The sequence below is a fragment of the Arvicanthis niloticus genome, chromosome 21, assembly GCF_011762505.2.
Source record: "Arvicanthis niloticus isolate mArvNil1 chromosome 21, mArvNil1.pat.X, whole genome shotgun sequence".
In the NCBI taxonomy this organism is placed as follows: Eukaryota; Metazoa; Chordata; class Mammalia; order Rodentia; family Muridae; genus Arvicanthis; species Arvicanthis niloticus.
In genome coordinates this window covers 26492756-26511516 of record NC_047678.1, presented here as the reverse complement: position 1 = coordinate 26511516, position 18761 = coordinate 26492756, and the positions used below count along the sequence as shown (strand labels likewise).

The window sequence follows — 18761 nt, the reverse complement described above, 5'->3', positions numbered from 1 at the left end:
TATGGCGGTGGGTGCTGATGGCTTACTAAGACAGACACTGAAACATAGTTAAAATGATCAGTTTTATCATACACACACACACACACACACACACACACACACACACACACCAGGCAGAACAATACCCTGGGCCATCTTCTTTTTCCCTTTCAATGAAACCCCTCAGGCAGCATTAGGTGTGTGTGTGGGGGTGTCTAGAAGGCATATCCATTCTCTCAAAGCTCTAGAAGGAACTTCTGACAAAGAAGAAGTTCCTGTCTCAACCAAGAATAACTCTAAGATTACTGTGTCACTTTAGGTGCCTTCATTACACGCCTGTAGGGTACTCTGAACCCCTGAAGAAATGGAGGCTGGGGAAGATGGGGTGCTTGTCCAGGACTACCCTACAGGGTTCAGAGGCAGCTCCATGGTACCATAACTCATATCCTGTCCCCTGCTTGAGTCTCATGTAGGGCCACCCATTGGTAGGACTACAGCAATAGCCCTGATATGGGCCTCAAGAGTAGTTTGGGGACAACTGGCTGCCCTGGGTCCTATTGGGTGAAGGTGGGTCCTTCACCTCCAATTCTCCATCCTGTCATGCTGTTTTCCTCTACCCACGTAATGTGACTGCACCCTAGACTCTTAGACCCTGAAGCTCTGGGAAACAAGGCGGGTATGTTTCCCATTCTGAGTGGGGCTGAAGGACAACAGGCAGTTTTTGTCAAAGTTAATTTCCTAATTATAAGAAAAAAAAATACAGGCAATCTCACTAATCATCAAAAACTACAATGAGATTCCACCCCAGTCCTGTCAGAATTGCCATTAAGAAACAACAAACGTTGGCAAGGATGTAGACAAAATGACCACTTAGGCTCCACTGGTGGAAACGTAAGCTAGTAGCCACTGTGGAACTCAGGGTGGGGGCTTCTCAAACAACTAAAAGCAGATCTACCGTGTGGCCCAGCTCTACCACTGCTCCGTATTTACTGGAGGAACTCCAAGTCAGCATATCCCAGAGACACTTGCAGCCTCACTCACAACAGCTAACTTACAAAAAGAATGAAGCTATGTTGTTTGCAGGCAAACGGATGCAACTAGAGATGTCTGGATTAAATAAATCAAGGAAGTCTCAGGAAGGCAAACACTAAATGTTTTCTCTCTTTTGTGGTTCCTACGTTTTATATAGATTCATAAACCTGTATACATACACATGACATGAAAGTACAAGTTAAACTGTAGGGGACAAAGATAACAATCAGGAGGTGAGGGAAGAGAAATGAGAGGGCAGGGGGTAAGAGAAATATGCTCAATACTTGCATGAAATTCTTTTTAATAATAATAGCAGTAATATCAATTTTTCTTCCACCTGATGCTACCCATTCCCCCGAGGCAGAGAGCAGTGGCCGCATAGGACAGAAAGAGCTATCAAGCAGCCCCCTGCCACCAGCAGCCACCTGCATGGCTACTTAGCCTTGCTCAGAGGAGACAGCATGGTTATAGCTCAGAGTCTCACCTGAGAACTAGGGCAAGAACCACCCACTCACTCTGCAGGCAGTGAGTACATGGAAAGCAGCAGTGCTGGTCCCTGTAAGTGCCCGACAGTCAGGGAGCTGCAGGATAGAGGGCAGGATCCACACAGGACCCTAGCCTTGCCATTCAAAGTGTTTTCTAAGCAGAAAAGGGACTATAAGCAAGGAGAACACTGGGGCAACCCAGAAAGCTCCAACTAGCTCATAGCTCAAACACGGAGCAGAAACAAAGCCTCCAGCCATGGTGGCTGAGTCAAGGGAGAGATTCTTGGGAGAAAATTGTAGGCACAATGTGGCCTACTCCAGAGGCAGCTCTAGTGCAGACTGGGGGCACGTGGTAGGAGAGTCAGCCACAGTAAGCCTGGGACAGACTAGGAGGCTTCCTGGTTCTATTCTGAGTTCCAGCCTTGACTTGCTGGGGATTTGGGCGAGCCACTTCCTGTTGCTCAGGCCAGCTTCCTCCCACCCAGGAGGCCACAGTGTTTCTTTGGCCCAGGAGGAGGAGAGGATAAAACAGTCCATGGCCATAGAAGCCTAAAGCCTTTGGGATTTCAACCAAAGTTGAAATGAGTGGTAGGTTTATTTAATGAGCCTCTATCAGTTATCATTTTTTCACTCAGTGATTTATTTTTAAAAAATGAGATTCTTTTTATTCAAGAATACTGAATGTCCTTTAACCAACAAAAGTACTAAAAATGGTTTGTGGCTTAGAAACTTCCTCTCCATGGTTTAAGAGGAAAAAGAATAAAGAAGTGAGAATAACCAAACCAGGGTCTTTCCCATCCGTCCCAGCTGAGCCCTCTAGGAACCATGTACGTGGGTCCTGTGATTAGAGGAAGGCCCAGCATTGGACAGGTCCTTTGTGTGCCTTGGCCTCCCAGCACATGCCATGACAGTATCCCCACAAGAGGGGCCAGCATTCTGGACCCTAAAACTGCTCTGCAGCCTTTATGTCTCATTTGTTCAGTCTGGATTGGAGTCAAGACTCAAAGTGTTATTTGGTGGACAATACCAGGGTTCCTTTCTCATGACAGAGAAGCCTTCAGGCCTCTTCACCTCCAAGCCTTGTGCTGACCACTGTGACTATCGCAGAGTCACAAGGCTCAAGCCCTAACTGCCAAGCCACTTACCAGAGTCCCAGCAGAGCTGGTTAGGGGTGGGGGCCTCCGTGCCTTCACGTCTCCATAATCAACGATGTCAAAGTTACTCTTCCAGACCATCACCTGCCAAGAGCAACAGGTAGAGAATAAGAGAGGTAACTGAGTCAACCCCAAAGTTCTCAGCCATAGTGGCTCCCACCTGATATACCAACTCAACTCTGGGGCCTGCCTCACATCCCTGGTGAGGATTCTCTAGGTACAGGCCTGGTGCATGTGGTGCCAGGGTGGGTATCACCACATAGCGTGATTAGATCTTAGCACCTGCTTGTCTCTCTACCCAAGTGTCATAGCTGTCTCAATGTCAGAATCACTGTTAAATCCATTTGTTCCCTTTCCTTGTTTGTCATGCCGATCTGGAAAGGAAGGCTCGAGGGTGGTAGCTTGCCCATGACACTGTGGGAAGTGGTGAACATACACTCCAGACCACCCTACTGGATTGATGTCCTGGCTCCAGCCCCTTACTGTGAGGCCTTAGGTGAGGGATTCAGCATATGTCTGTGCCCTCTTCTGTGAAAAGATGCTAGCTCTCAGCTCTCAGAGCTGCTACGAGGCTCAGAGGACACAGTGTGACACAGTCACTGGCACCAGGGAATGGAGAGTAACACACTCATTATACTAAGCCCAATAAGTTTAATAATAAAAAAAAAATACATTCTTAGCCAGGTATGGTAGCGTACACACTGAAGGTAAAGGCAGGTAAATCTCTGTGTGTTCAAGGCCAAGCTGGTCTACATAGGCCACCCAGCACTAAAGAGTGAGATTCTGCCTCAACACAAATGATAGATAGATAGATAGATAGATAGATAGATAGATAAATAGATAGATAAATAGATAGATAGATAGTTTGATTCCAACACAGCTACTATAACTCTGTAACTCTAGTACCAGGGATCTGACGCCCTCTTCTGGCCTCCACAGGCACTGCATAAATATAATACACAGATATACATAGAAGCAAAACACCTATTCACATTTTTAAACAGTTAAAGATACAAAAATAAATGTCAAAAAAATCCCAAATAAATAACTAACCACATTCAGTATCTTCCAAAACAGGATAATGCCTAAAAGCATTCCACAAAAGCTCAGTTACTCTGCTAGGAAGTAAGAGCACCCCCTAGTGGTAGCTAGAAGTCATAGGTGGCTGGGTGCTGCCAGGCTTATTTTCAGGGTGGGTGGCTTGGCCATCAGAGGAGGGATCATGCAACATGATGAGTAGTCAATGACTGTCACAAAACAAACAAACAAAAACCAGAACAAAGCAAAACAAAAACCCCAGAACTCTATCACCCTAGAAGACTTGACATATCCTGGATGCCACCCATTGGGGGTGGGGAGGAGACACAGCAATGAACATGATTCCTCCAGAGGCTCCTCACAGTTACCACTGTTTATACCTCCCAGAGAGATGGGCTTATGGCACCTGCCTCGTCTACCATTTTACAACAGAATGTTGGCATATACATACAGCATGTACACGTCCTTATATAACTGTGGAGACCTAACAGTACTAACAGCAGAGTGGCCAGCATGAATGTAGACGCAACATAACCGTCACCCCAGAAAAACATGAGCAAACTGTAAAAAGTTGAGGGAATTGCCAGCCTTGCTGTGTGAGGATGGCCATAGCAAGTCGGTTACTTTTTGTGCCGGGTGACTTTGTCTTACCGTGGCTTTTAGTGTGTACATCTACTACACAGTTAACATGAGCATCTGCCACACAGTTTCTGCTTTCACACTCATCGGAGGCTCAAGGCTTTCCAGTACCTTCCTCCTCTTTGCTTGATAGCTAGGACCTAGTGATGGGTGGGAAGATACAGGCAGGCTCTTATCTAGGCTATGGACAAAGAACATTATTTAACCTCTGCTTTACTGTAAAATCAGTACATTTTACTGCAGCTGGGACTTATGGAAGGCCAGCAGGACTTGTCTAGGCTGAGCACCCAAAGGCTGGGCACCCAGAGGATGAACATTCTCGGCAGCCCGCCAGACCAAGCATGTTTATGGCCACCACTTTTTCTTCTGCTGTGTTTGGACAAAAGGCACTGTGTATACTCTGGGAGACTGCTGACAGGTGCATCCCTCAGTGCTCCACACCTTTCCTGGGCCAGGCTTTGAGCTAGACACCAAGGTCAGAGTACTTCCCTCCCCCAGCAGATAAGCCTGTGGCGTTTAGCAGTCTGGGCAAAGAAGCACTGGGCTGACAGGATGAAGCCTCAGTGCAAGTGGTGATAAGGTGGGACAGGACTTCCTCTCTACAGCCAAGGATACAGAAAATGCTGATCCTTTAGATGGACAGCGAGCTGGGATGCAAAAGACAGCAAAGAATGGAGCAGAGGCTCCCAGGATAGGACGCCCAGCAGTCAGATTGGCTTAGGGTCTGTCCTCTCCGCCATCTCTGCTCAGACTCTTCTCATCTATAAGAATAAAATAGGAAGACTTGCCCCACAGGACTCAGGAGAACTAAATGAGCTATGAAGTTCTTGCCACACTGATGACATTACCAGATCTGCAATAAGTAGCCAGTAATACTTCACTGTTTATGTAATCAGGGGAAAAAAAAACCCTGAAAATCTTCAACTTTTTCACCATGATAATTAGCTCAAAGTCCTTCCAACCCATTCTAGTCTGAGATACTTCCACAGGTCATCCCTGAAGGAGACTTGTTGGGGAACAGCCAATGCCTTGGACCTGCGTGCCCCCATCCACACTTTGTCAGTGTGTTCATCCTATCTTCAGATGGCCTCCAGCCTCCTAAGGGGTTCTGATTTCTTAGGCCATTCTTTCTTACCTGTTCATCAGAGCCTCCAGAAGCGAAATACTCCCCCGTTCTTGAAAAGGCAACAGTGGTAGCAGGCCCCTAGCAGAATAAACAGAATAAACACTGAAGGTCAGCTGGACATAGTGGCATGTCAGTGACTCTAGTACTGGGAGGTGATGGTGGGGAGATCAGGAATTCTAGGCCAGCCTGGGGTACATAAGACCCTATTTCAATATACACCCTGCAACCCTCCCAGAAGGTCACTTTCTGAGTCTAACTGCATAGTTTCTGAATGGGAGCTGCAGTGGGACAAAAGTCTGAGCCCTTGTTCAGCACACAGTCCTTCTTAGCCTCTGTCCAAGAAGCCTGCATGTATTCAGGTACAAGAAGCACAGCTGGGCCTCAGCCTCCAAACATCTCAACAAAGGCCAGGCTGTGGGATTAAGGGTAGGCAGAAGGGAGAGAGCAGGACACCCACACTGGCAGTCTGGCCAGGCTGGCACCATTTCCATGGCTTCCCCAGTGAGAAGCAGAAGGTCAGAAATGCACAGCTGAGATCAGCACTCACCTCTCTGATACAGGCCTAGCACTGCCCTACTGCAGCCCAGAGAAAAGGGAGACCCAAGGGAAGCCAATGGCTTGAATGAACCACAGGAAGGAGGCCGAGGAAGGAAACACTGAAGGTGCCTGGGTAGTGGACAAAATGACGCCAATGTCTCAATTGCACATGCATTTTCCTTAAGTTTGGGCCTTAACATTGGGCAGTGTGCTGCTCTGGCTTCCTAGGGACTGAAGGTCAGAGTGACCATCTAAAGGGGAATGTCAAATACATGCTATGCAGCACTCTCCAACAAACACGCCCAGGTGGGGAGTTGGGGGTGGCAGGATCATGATCTCCCAATAGAGAAAGAACATTCCTCCCCATATGCCGGGAATCCATTCCAGAAAGATAAGCCAAGCAAGGTTCTGGTCACAGCCACAGACGCAACCATCTCTCTCCAGCTGTACATTTACCATGGCTAGTGCCTGGCATTCTACAGGCAAAACCAAGTCAAAGGTTGTCTCTTGCATCTGTCACAAAGGTCGTCTCAGTTCCTCTAGACCACCAGAGTGTAACAAGAACTGGCCACAGGAGGAGCCTTCAGCAGCAGAGCCTGGGCTAGAGACAAGGGGAACCTAGGGAGACTCCCTGCATTCAGCATGGCTTAGGTTAGAAAGAGACTCACAGCCATGTGCAGCTTCTCCTCCCCCAAGAGACAGGAAAGCTGAGCAGAGACAAGAGGGTGCATGCCTGCTCACATTTCTAGAATCCATTTCTAGTTCTTTCTCTCAAAGGTGTTCAGAATGGAGTGAGAGACACAGAGTCCCACATCAGCTAGCGATGGCTCGGAGCCCTGCACCTGCACTGACCCAGCCAATCCCCAGAGGACAGTGTGTGCCTTTACTACTCCAAGCTGTGAGAAACAAAGCCCAAGTGGACACAATACAAAGCCAACGCCTGCCTGTCACCTCCCTTCTCCACACAAGTGGAGCCACAGGCTCTGGTGTACTCTATCCCTGGCAGCCCCAGGAATTCTAGGCTACCGTTAGCCAAGATAATGTGGACCCACTTTTACTGATACAGAACAATGCCCACTCACTCACGTCTGTGAACAGTGAGTGTCAAATACCAGGTGCAAGGCATCCTGGACCATGTGACTACACTTTTGAGTAACACTGGCTGCATGTGCAGAGTGGAGGTGGGGAATGGCCCTTCCAGTGAACAGTTGGCAAGGGGTTACAAGGCTGATGGAGAGAGGTGATACACTTTCCAAGAATGGCTACCTGATTCTTGACAATCTTGGCCATTTTCATATTTGGAAGTTTTTAATGAATGTATGGCAGTGATATAATAAAAAAAAAATAAGACAACAAAATGCCTTTTCATTTTGAGGGGGGAAAAACAAAGAGGAAAGAAAGAAACAGGAAGGAAACCAGAGAACAGAGCTTCAAAAGCAGACGGGCCCCTTTGCCCACCCAGAGCTCATGAGAAGAGCTCCAGGAAGGACCAGCGATGAAGCAAGCAAACACACACTGGTGGCTCACTCCCTTTGCTGGCGTCACTCCAACACCGGATGCCAAGCTGGGAACAAGATGGCAGCAGCAACAGCAGTGGACTCACTGGAGACTGCACCCAGCTTACAGGGAGATCAGGGCTAGAGGCCAGGTGCTCATGTTCAGGGACGCGCAAGCCACCCCGAGGCTCTGTGGGGCCCACACTCCTTCCCAGCAGTGCCTGTCTACTAAGAGGACTGCAAGACACCTGCAACCAGGATCCACTGCATTCCTAGGAAGAACGGTGCTCATCCAGCGGCTTGTTAGCTTGTCCAGACCCCCAGGAAGCAGCCCGGGCACTGAGTGCAGCCTATACTCCTATCAGACTGCATCACCGTGCCATTGTGGCCACCTCAGTGTGTGAAGTACAGGCTACAACGTTTGCTTGACGACAGATCAAATGATGATGTACTGTTCAGACTGACTGAGACCAGGCTCTCTATGCTGACTGCTCTGGGCCTCTCGAGGCTCTCAGGCCTTGACAAGCCAGCCTCTGCTCATCTTGCCAGGCTCTTTCCTCCCTTCACCAGAGCTCTAACCTACGACTGCTCACTGTTCCTCAAAGGCTGGGTAAAAATGGCCTCTTCCTCAGTGTTCCTTCTAGAGCCCCCAACATTGAGCTCTTCAGCCATTTCCAATCTGCCTTCATATTAAATACATTTGTCTATGACTCCATCTTAGCCAGATCTCAGAATGTAGTCTGTAACTCATTCACACACATGCCCTCCCAAACTGCCAGTTTTGACTCAAGTTCTTCTTCGGGCAGTCAGTTATCTGGAAGTGAATGAATCTTCCTTTCTATCCATGTCACTGATCAAATACAGTATATTCTAGCTGCGACGGCCGATTCCTTCCATCTGATTAATCACTCCTAGTGCACTGTACCCAGCTTCAGGCAGGGATGTTGCTAAGTTCTCTCCCAAGGACAGGCCTGTCCCTGGTCCCTCCATATCGAGTCCTAAATGTGGCCTGAGCATCATCTCCTGCTGGGCCTTCAGCAGTGTAGATTCCAGCTTCCCTGCACCCTACGGCAGCGGAGTGGCCAGGCGGGCAGCCCTGCTCCATGTCTGGGTCCTAACTACATCTCCATCCATGCAGATGCTTCACAAGCTCAGCTGAGGCCAACACCTCTCCTTCCCTCAAGTTGCTTTATGAGGTGACATTTCTTAATCTGTCATGAACACCGCGTACACATGCTGTCTACCCTGTCTTCTCTGCTCACCCTATCATGCTTGGCTGAACTCACACCCAGTCATTTCACCACATGCCTCTTTTCCCTTGTCCATTTCCAGACTCACAGAATCTATGCTATTCCGTTTGTTTGTTTTTTCTCTACACTTTAGTTAGTTATTTAGCAAGAACATGTGTGCACCATGGCACACATGTGGAAGTAGGAGGACCACTTGCAGAGGTTGGTTCTCTATTCCTACCACATGGGTTCTGGGTATAGAATGTAGGTCATCAGGCTTGGCAGCAAGGTTCTTTACCCACAAGCCATCTGGTCAGTTCCCCATCTATTTCCTTTAAACAGTATAACAAGAAAAAAAGATGGAAGGAGGGAGGATGGGAAGGAGGGATGGTGGGCGGGCAGACAGGCAGAACGACCCCACAGTGATTAAGTTGGTTGCACACTTTGCTACCGCTAAGCGCCCATCCAGCTCAGCACTCCCCTCACTCACACTCTCCTGACTCTGTCACCTGGTTCTGACCATGGTACCCTAAGAGCTATGCTGTAAGTCTAGCCAGGCACCCTGACACACCATGTAACAGTAAGCAAACAGAGCTGTCTCACCACGCACTCCTCGAGGACAAAAAGAAGAGTGCCATCAGAGATGTGCTGACTAGGAGGTCAGGGAACTCTTGGTGTGGGTGCTCCAGCCTCTGACCCTGTGCTGAAACTCAGTCCAGTCTATCAGGTGTTTATATATCTAAGAGGTGACCCACAGGGACATTGCAACTCTGGGTAGGAGGTGCTGCCCAGGGACAGCAAGTCTCTCTTTCAACCCTGACCGAGGACCCTGCTCCCAGCTCTCAACTCTGGGTTGCTAGAAGGTGACAAGGGGCCAAGCTGACTCTAGGTTTCTTACAGGGGTGCACGTTACTACTCCCTGTCTACAATGGCCCAAGTAAGACCCGATGACCAACACACTCCAAAACGAAGGGACTGGAAAAGGGATAAGTGCAGACATGCTCCAGAATCTCACTTCCACTGCTGAAGCCCGAGCGGCTGTCCAAGCACCAAAGATTCCTCTCTCTCCTCCAGTTCCACAACCCCAGCCTAGGGCCTGGCCTGGCCCATGTGCCCAGAACACATCTGTGGAACCCTCAGGAGCCCACCGAGTATAGCTAGCAGCCTCTGTCCAATGCAAGCGTTCCCACCCACATTAGGGCAGACGCCTGTGTTCGCCGGATGATGTGCAACTCAGTCTCTCCACAGTAACAGTCTGCCGTAACATGCATACCAAGTGCACAGCCACTAACACCAGATTTAACTCTCTGCCCACGCCCACCCACCATCCTCTCCCAAATAGCTCTAGGGGATTTAAACCAAAATGAGTGTGCCTCAAGACTGTGTTTCAGAAAATACAGAAAAATCAATCTTTATTTCTAGCATCTTGCCCCCACACTTGCCACACGGATCTGTGAGGGCCCTGCTCAGGGCACAAAGCTTTAAATGACAGCGGCAGTTAGTGGGAAAGCCCTTCCCTCTCCTGCCAGTATTCCCTGATGTAAGATGAGGGGGCACACAGCAGCTCCTATACAGATCTCAACTCCCTAAATCTGCACTGAGTGGAGAGACAAGCTGGGAATCCTTCCTTCCTGCTTAGCTGTCACCATGGCGGCAGACCCCCAAGCTTCAGACTCAGAGCAGGCCCTCTGGAGTTGAGCTGATCCAGTGAATGAAAGTGTGGCAGTGTCCACTCAGGCTTGTAGAGAGTCCACTGCTTCCCACCATTGCTGAGAGGTTCCAAGCCAAGGCAGAGCGATAAAAGCCCAAGGCCCATTCAAGTCCAAGCCAGCAAAGAACTCAAAGAGCAAAGGCTCTCTGGCCTGTCAGCCATGTCACTTAGCAGTATTCCCACAGAACCTCAGAAGAGCCGACCACACAAAGCCCAGGTGTAGGCAAGCAACATGGACTGTACAATGGACTAAGGGAATCCCAAAGCCAGGGCCACATGACAACACCAAAATCTTCATGCCTACAATAAGCTTACCAATTTCTATCTCTCTGATGGTTTGAATGTTTTTGTTCTTCTAAAAATTCATGTTAAAATTTAGTTCCAAAGCAGCAGTGTTCTAAAGTGTGGTCTTTAAGAGGAAATCCAGCCATCAGGCTGTGCCTTATAAACGGACAGGGATTTTGGCTTTTTTTGCCCATCTATTATCTGCCAAGTGAGTTAAACACGGGACACAGGACTCCTCCCCAGAAGGAGGTGCTGTCAAGGTACTACCTTGAAAGCAGAGAACAGCAACAACCCTCACCAGGGGCCAGCACCTTGATTTTGGCTCTCTCAGTCTCAGAGCATGAGGAAACAACTTCCTATCTTCACTGATTGCCCAACTTGGGTAAATTTTTTATTTATAGCTGTTGTTTTGAGACAACAGCTTACTATGTAGCCCAGGCTGTCCTTGAACTTGTAAACCTTGGGGTCTAGGCTCCTCAACAGACTGCTAGGGTATGCAACCATGCCTGGAGGTTTGGTACTAAGGCATTTGTTGCAGCAAACATGAAATGGTGCTAGGCAATCCTGCTCACCCTGCAGTGAGCCCTCGGCTCATTCTACATAGTGAGAGCCCCGGAACCCACACAGGAAGTCCTTAGCTCAACAGAATCAGTCCTTTACCCCAAAGTGAGGCCCTCCCACACAGAGCAAATTCCTCACCCAAGAGTGAGCCTCTCAACTCAGAGTGTGCCTTTAGCTCACCAAAGTAAGCTACTCACCAAAACTAAGTCCTTTGCCCCACAATGTGAGCCCCTCACCCCATAGTGAGACCCTAGTATCACAATGGGGGCCCTCTACCCTATAACAAGTCCCTTGCTGCATAGAATGCCCTTCAAGTGGGCCACTGGGAAGTCTGGCCCATCATATACCAGGGAATGACCAAACTGCCACATGGGCAGACTCCTTAGCTGATATCTGCCTTCCATATCTGCACACAGGTCCAATCGAAGAAACCCAAAGCTGATTTGAATTGATTTTGAGATCATCCTGGTGCTTGACAAGTTACTTCATGTTAATGCCCTTGTGCCCAAGGAGACAATGGAAAGATGCACTGAGGCAGCTATGACCTCAACCCAGATGGAAAGACACCCAAAGCATTGCAGCTCTGACCCTTCTTCCTCCTATGTAGGACCCTCCCCTACAGTCTCCTCAAAAGGGCTTGCTTACGCCTTGTCCTGACAGGACACGGAAGCACAGCTCTCCAGCATACACAGCCCCCTCCCTCCTGGCCAAGGGCTGCTTCCTGGTATGACTCTGAGGCTGACCTCCCCCAGGCTCCACCCTCAGCCCATGCTAGTGGAAATAGAAGCACAAGGAAGTTGCTTTACTTAGTGGACTTCTTTGTGACATAGGTCTAGGGATTATACCTGGGGAATGCCACACAGTGAGAGCCCCATAACCCATAGCTGCATCTCCCGAGTTTAAGCGAGTTTCATGGGGTGGCCCTCCTATTAGGTCACACAGCAATAAAGTAGGGATGAAGCAGCCATGAGGCTTGCTGGCACCTTATCCAGACCAGTGATGCAGAGCCAAGGATAAAAACCACACCACAAATGTCAAAGCCATATGTGACAGGCAAGTGGGTGTGGCAGAAACTGTGATGTGAGTGCCTGTCTCTGTCTCCACTGTCCTGAGAAGCTCATGAGGGTCTCAATGTCACCTGTTCTCAGAAGTGCTTCCAAATCTGCCACACTGCTTATCTGTAGGGCAGAGCCAATCACAAGCCCTAGAGCTTCTAAACCACATAAAGCTGGGGGTGGGGGGTGGGGGCTGGTAACAGCTGCGCTTCATCCCCCATCATGCCACTGCCCCCTGGAACAGGATATGAAAGCTTAAGGCATCAGAGCCCACCTGCACTTCCTCTGGAAGATCAAGGCAGGAAATGGACCTCCCAAGAGTAGTTCTTGGGACTGGGAACCGGTTGTCCACAGCCTCTTGTGACATGACTCCCAGCTAGATCCTCTCTCAAGGACTCAGCCAGAGAGTACTTCTTCCTGCAGCTAAGCCAAACCTGTTTGCTAGCAGCTGACAAACTCTCAAGTCACAGACAGCCCAGACCAACCTCCAAGGATGGAGCGGCTCAGACTCCACTCTCGGCCATAGCTCTCCATACACACAGTTCCATCCAGCTGGTGGGCTTTGGTTTAACCAGCTACTCAAATCATCAAGGCTGTTCTTCTGTAACATTCTCCCCTTTGGGAAGCTGACACTGAACCTCCATACAGGGCAGAGCCAGGAGGGTGAGCTGGACTGAGCTGGGGTAAATAAGACTCAAGCAGCCCTTGTTAGGTCTCAAACCATAACAAATGGCTGAGGTGCCTATTTAACATATCAAAGTGGCCTTAGCAGCCAGGCGCTCCCAGCATCCCTCAGCTCCTACCTGTTACAGGGTATGGCTGGGCTGCCCTTCCCTATATAATCCAGCCATTTTGGTTACCAATCCTTTTTGTCTACCCTGTACTCTCCTGGGTCTCCTCTCCCCTCCCTCCTCACACAGCCTGGCTTCGGATCATGTTTATTCTAGACTCCCAGATGTCCCTGCCTCTAGCTCTGATCTCTCTCTCATCTACAACAGGCCTCCTCCTCCAGGCACTAAGAGCAGTCAGCTCCTTTTGTCCCTTCAGCCCTGACCCCTGACCCCTGACCTCACATCTCACATTCACTGCCTCACCTTAACCCTGACACTCAACTTCTCAAACAGAAACCACTTCTACATTAGTAAGCACCCAAAAGAAAGCTTAAAGCAGCCACCCTATACTGAGAGGACGAAGAAACTAGGTGTTGAGAACAGCCATGAGCGGCCACCACCACCTGTGAGTGCACAGGGGTCTTGCCTAGGGCCTTGAAGAGGAAGGAGGTAGACAAAGAACAAGTGCCTCTAGAAAGAGCAGGAATTCTGAGAAACATGGGCATGGAGCAGAGCCAGGCAAGCCCAGGCATCCTGGACAACTTGCAGAACTCTGAAGAAGTCAAGTCTAGGATATCCTGGGTCTGCAGTACCACAAGAGAGGGCTGGGCATCATAGACCTCAAGAAGAGAAATTCGTAAAACCTGTGACAAACAACCATTTCTGTGTTGGACAGGGAACTTAGAGGATAAGTAGAGAGAAATGCTTAAACCTTATATTCTATCACCTCCATCTGAGCTACACCACAGGACACAGGCAGGTCTGCCCACTCTTACCCAACCCTGTCGTCAGTACTTCCTAAGACTTAGTCCCTTAGCTCCTCTGCCTTAAGTGCAGTCCTTCACAGCCCAGGCTGTAAAGCTTCAGAGAGTAGGACCATGACCTTCATTTTGTCTCCCTCCTGTATGACCCAGTGAGCAGGGAGTAGATGACAGACAGATGCAGGGAGAACAATGTCAACAGGTTTGCCTTTGTGTGCTGAATAATGCACCAGAATACTGAGAATGCCATTTGCAATCCACACTGAAGTGTCCCTGGGCTGAGAGAGAAGACCATCATTTGATATGCACCTGCTTCCATGTTGTTTCTGAGGAGTGCTTTTGTTTTGCCCACGGGAAGCAGGAGAGGTGGCATTCACAGGCCCTCCTGTTACAAGACCCAAACTGGTTACACGTGAATCTAAGCGTTTAGCTTGCAGTCACTACACCCCAGGCCACTGCACACTGGATCTGGCTGTGGCTGCCCAAGGAAGACAGAACTACTCCTCAACACAGGGAAGACAGGCCTCACCACCAGGCTAGGGGCAACAAGTAGCTTTCAGATCCCAAGAAAGAAGAAAAGGCTATGTCCAAAAGGCTCCATGTGCCCTAACAGCAGATAACAGGTTCCCAAAACAGCTCAGAAGCCTTAGACTAGCTCCTCCACGCCTGGCTCCAGGGCCCCCTTAGCCCTCGAGGACCTACCCTTTATCTTGTCTTCTTCCAGCTCACAGATGGAGAAAAGGACACAATTAAAATCCATGGACTCCACACTCTATCTGACTTGTGCATAGTGACTATGTACCAACAGATGAAACTTTGGTAACTGATCTGTTTAGAGAAGACATCTACATCACAACTCCCTGGTAAGGGGAACAGCTGAGACCTGGCCCCAGGCTAGCTGCTCGAGAGAGCTGCGTGCAGCCCAACTCCAATGAATGACCACAGGAGCCGTAACACTAGCCACCACCCACTAAGAGTTCAGAGGGCTAACGCTCTTTAAAGCCACTCAGATAGAAAGCTTCTGCTCCCTTGATTCAATGCCAGAAATCCTCAAACAAACAAGCAGATTCCCTCTCTTGCCCCAACCTCTGAGAACTGTATCTTCGTCTCTGAGGTCATGGGGAGTCGATCAGTGGGTCCCAGAACACCAGTGGTGATTAGGGTTCCAGGGCACTACTTGCCCACCAGACCAAGGAGCCTAAGCTCTTTATAGGACTGATTCCATTCATCCCACACCTCCTCCAGTCTTAGTTCCCTACTTCCTCCTCAGGCACACCAAGTTCAACCCCAGCAATCAAGTGAGGTCACAAAAAAGGCCTGTCAGCTCCTGCTGGTACCAGGCCTATCTCTGTGTCTCACTGCATTTTCTATGCTGAGATGGAGCCACGGTGGGCTCCAGGGGAGTGCCTCTCAGATGAATCTCCTTAGGTGAAATCTAGCCCCGCACCTACGTCAAAGCTATGCTTCTGCCCCATGCCATGCCCCTCACCTGGTGCCCATGGAGTGTGTAGAGTAGCCGGCCCTCCATCAGGTCCAAGATCTTCAGGGTTGAGTCACTGGAGGCTGTGATGAGGTAGTTTCCCGACGGGTGGAAGGAGAGGGCATTCACGGCTGCACTGTGTACTGGAGAAAGGACAGCCATCAGACACGGGCTGGGAGGCCCCAGAATACAGCTGAAGCCTGAGACAGGCGGTAAGAATCAACAGCATTTCAGCATGGCCCCCTGGGATGGCCACTGATGAGCAAGTGAGGGAACCCCACATGGATTCCCAGGAGAGTGGCACAATCTATGCGTGGGGACCAAGGGCAGGCACTGGAAGACACAAGGAAGAAACATACGAGAGGATCAAATGATCCTTCACCTTTTCCCACAATGCTCAGCAAAGCTGGAAGAGAAGAGAACACGCAGATATAGTGCTGAATTCTGTTACTGCAGGGAAACCCTCAAAATACTAACACATGCACTGTCCTCTAGGCGAGGACCTGTGTGGGGACAGACAAGTAGGAGATGCAGAGATTTGCAGGAGCCAGAGGGGCCTGGGCTCCCATCCTAGTCTCCGGCTGGCCTGCCTTGTGACCCTAAACAATCACTCTGACTGAACTGGGCATCTTCTTTATTGGCACCATAGCAATGTTGGGGCTGCCATGGGGATGCTACCAGTGAATCTCAAACTGAACCTCCTGCCCCAGTGCCAGTGTGGGTGTCCCTCTCCTCTGGCCGCCCCGTGCCCTTCTCCTCTACCCATTCAAGACTCCTTTCCCACCAAGCCAACCATCTATTCTGGCGTCCTTCACGCTCTAAGAATCTGTCTTCCCAACTTTGGTGGTTTACCCACCCGTGGAGCCTTTTCATCCCCTGTTCCCAATGGGTCTAGAAGTCTCTTTCCCTGTCCCTGATCATAAAGTTCTCCACTTAAAGTCACATGCTGCAAAGGCAAAGCCCAGTGCCTTCCTGATCTAGTGAAGAAACAGTGGAGCTCAGGCAATCATGGCCCTGACAGGTAGGCATCACCATAAATAGAGACAAGTTCAAAACCCAGGCCTTCACCTGGGCTGAGAGCATGCAGGAACCTCTGAGGCCCTTAGCAGAGCCCACAAGGATTACAAGGAGCCTCTTAGATGCAAACCACATTGGTGTATGAATGTGCGGGGAGTGTGCAGACATGTTCCCAGGAACACTTAGGGAGACAGCCAAGGCGTTATGTAACCTGATATTTATATCTGAACAACACGTTCCAATGACACAACTCAGGGAAGCAGCATGGAAAAGATCTCAAGGTTTCTGCAGCCAACTCCTGGAGACAGAACAGAGACCCCCCAGCCTGCCCTGGAATGAAGGCCACCCTGACCCCTGCCCCACCTAAGACGAAGCAGCAGAGACACAGCCAGTGGCAGAAAGGTGGAGCACAGTGAGGCATGCTCAAGGAGCCCTGGGCTTCCCCAGAACCACCAAGACAGCAGTCTATGTAGACACAACACTATGTACCCCACCCCTACCTGAGAGAAAACTATCCCCAATGGAAGAACAACAGAAGCCCCACTCTGTTACAAATGCCAGGCTCTCCAACTTCTACAGCCATATGCTCCCAAGGAGGACTGAGCCTGATATGTCAGGCTTCGGGGGACATCCAGACATGGAACCCACTCCCACTATTCCCCACTTGCTCTCCTGCCTAGACTGCTGGCCACAGCCTCTTTACTCTGCTTTGCTGAGGTAGTGGACAGGACCCATCTAGGCCAGCCTCATCTTAAAAGCCATCCCTGAATAATATTCCCACTCAAGGGCTCAACTGCCCTCAAAGGGGTAAGCCTCTCCTCAGAATGTCTTGAGTAGTGACTGTCCAAGAACAACCTCCTTTTTATGAAGTCCTGAGCTGTCTGGGTCACCTTGGCTTTGTGGCAGATGTTAGGGACAACAGATTATCATTTGGTAGCCACGTGCCCCTAGCTGATCTAGAGTGGGGACTGGAACTCATGCGAGATGCACAGCAGCACACTGCTACGGGTCAGCCAGGAGCCAGTGGGGTCCTGCTGCCCCTGTCCCCAAACACCAGGAAATGGCTACAGTTTGTGGGCAGCAGAGAACCTGAAGAGAGTAAGTACACACAGTCCTTTCCACCTACACTAGTTTGCGTACAGGAAGAAGCCTTTGGCAAATCTAAGCCTGACAGAGTCCAGGGACACCAAGGGACCCAGAGAATGGCTGGTGCCTGGTAGGATGGAATTCTCTGAGGCAGACAGTGCTAGGCTGAGCTGCATTTCCACATCCTGTCACCAATGGGCCTGCTCACTTCCAAGTGACCACCATGCTCCTCATGATGCTAACTCATTTTCCCAGTGACTCGGTGGCCTCTGGGTCTCCAAGGAATGCTGAATATACCTAAATGTATCCTGAGACTAGCAGCAAGGACACCTTATGTGTCCCTCTTTGCAAAGGTCATATGAATGGCCACTTTGGGATGGCAGGAGACAGTGAGGTAGGTTGGCCAGCACTGCTCCTGACAAATACATTAAGTCTCAACGTAGGACCAGAGAAATAACAAGTGCTCGCCAAACCTGACAACCTAAGTTTAATCTCTGAGTCCGACATGACAGAAAGAGAACCAACTCTCAAAAGCTGCCTTACGGCCTCCACAAGTATGCCATGGCACATTCACATGTATGTACATACATGTGTGTGCACACATGCACACTCTCTAAACAAACAAGCAAACATTTAAATTAATTAATGTAATTTTAAAAAATTTAAAACACCAAATAAAGGGCTCAGTGTCTTGCTAGCTACAAAGCCTTTTAAAAGCCCTTTGTGATGCTCTGGAGAGAGAGCGCAGCAGTTAAGAACGTGTACTGCTCTTACAGAGGACCTAAGTTTAGTTCCCAACATCTGGAGGATCCAGTATCCTATTCTGTCCTCTGCAGGCACCAACACACACACACACACAATTTTTTTTAATATTAAATGCAGGTTTATTTAGAATCTGCTGTTGGATAAGTTCACTGGCCCCAATAGCCTCAAGGATTGAGGCCAGGAGAGCTGCCATGAGGATGGGGGAGGGGAAAGAGAAGGAGACAAATGACAGAGGGAAATGAGAGGGGGAGAGGGAGTGGGAGGGGGAGGGGGAGGGAAAGAGGAGAGACAAGGAAAAGAGCACACACACAATTTTTTTTTTTTTAATCAAAAAACAAAACCGAGAAAAAAGCCTTTGTAATGAGACTGGGGTATAAGGTTTGATGATGGCATGATGATGTCTTAGCTTCAGTTCCTAGTGCCACATTAAAAACAACAAACTGCAGAGACGGGTCAGCGGTTACAAGAACTAGCTACTCTTCTGAAGAACCCTGG

General features: G+C 49.5%; 1 protein-coding gene across 3 annotated transcripts in view; it reads right to left on the bottom strand.

The window, feature by feature from the left end:
- Positions 1-18761, bottom strand: part of Poc1a (POC1 centriolar protein A) — a 72732-nt gene that overhangs the window by 41819 nt on the left and 12152 nt on the right. For all 3 annotated transcript variants that reach the window (XR_013105734.1, XM_034525011.2, XM_034525010.2), the window contains exons 7-9: positions 15408-15541; positions 5463-5531; positions 2642-2734 (exon numbers count right to left, since the gene is read on the bottom strand). Coding sequence is in view for 2 of the 3 variants with exons in the window: in XM_034525011.2 (XP_034380902.1) it covers positions 2642-2734; positions 5463-5531; positions 15408-15541 (296 nt within the window). In the remaining variant the exon portion in view is untranslated. The remainder of the gene's footprint in view (positions 1-2641; positions 2735-5462; positions 5532-15407; positions 15542-18761) is intronic.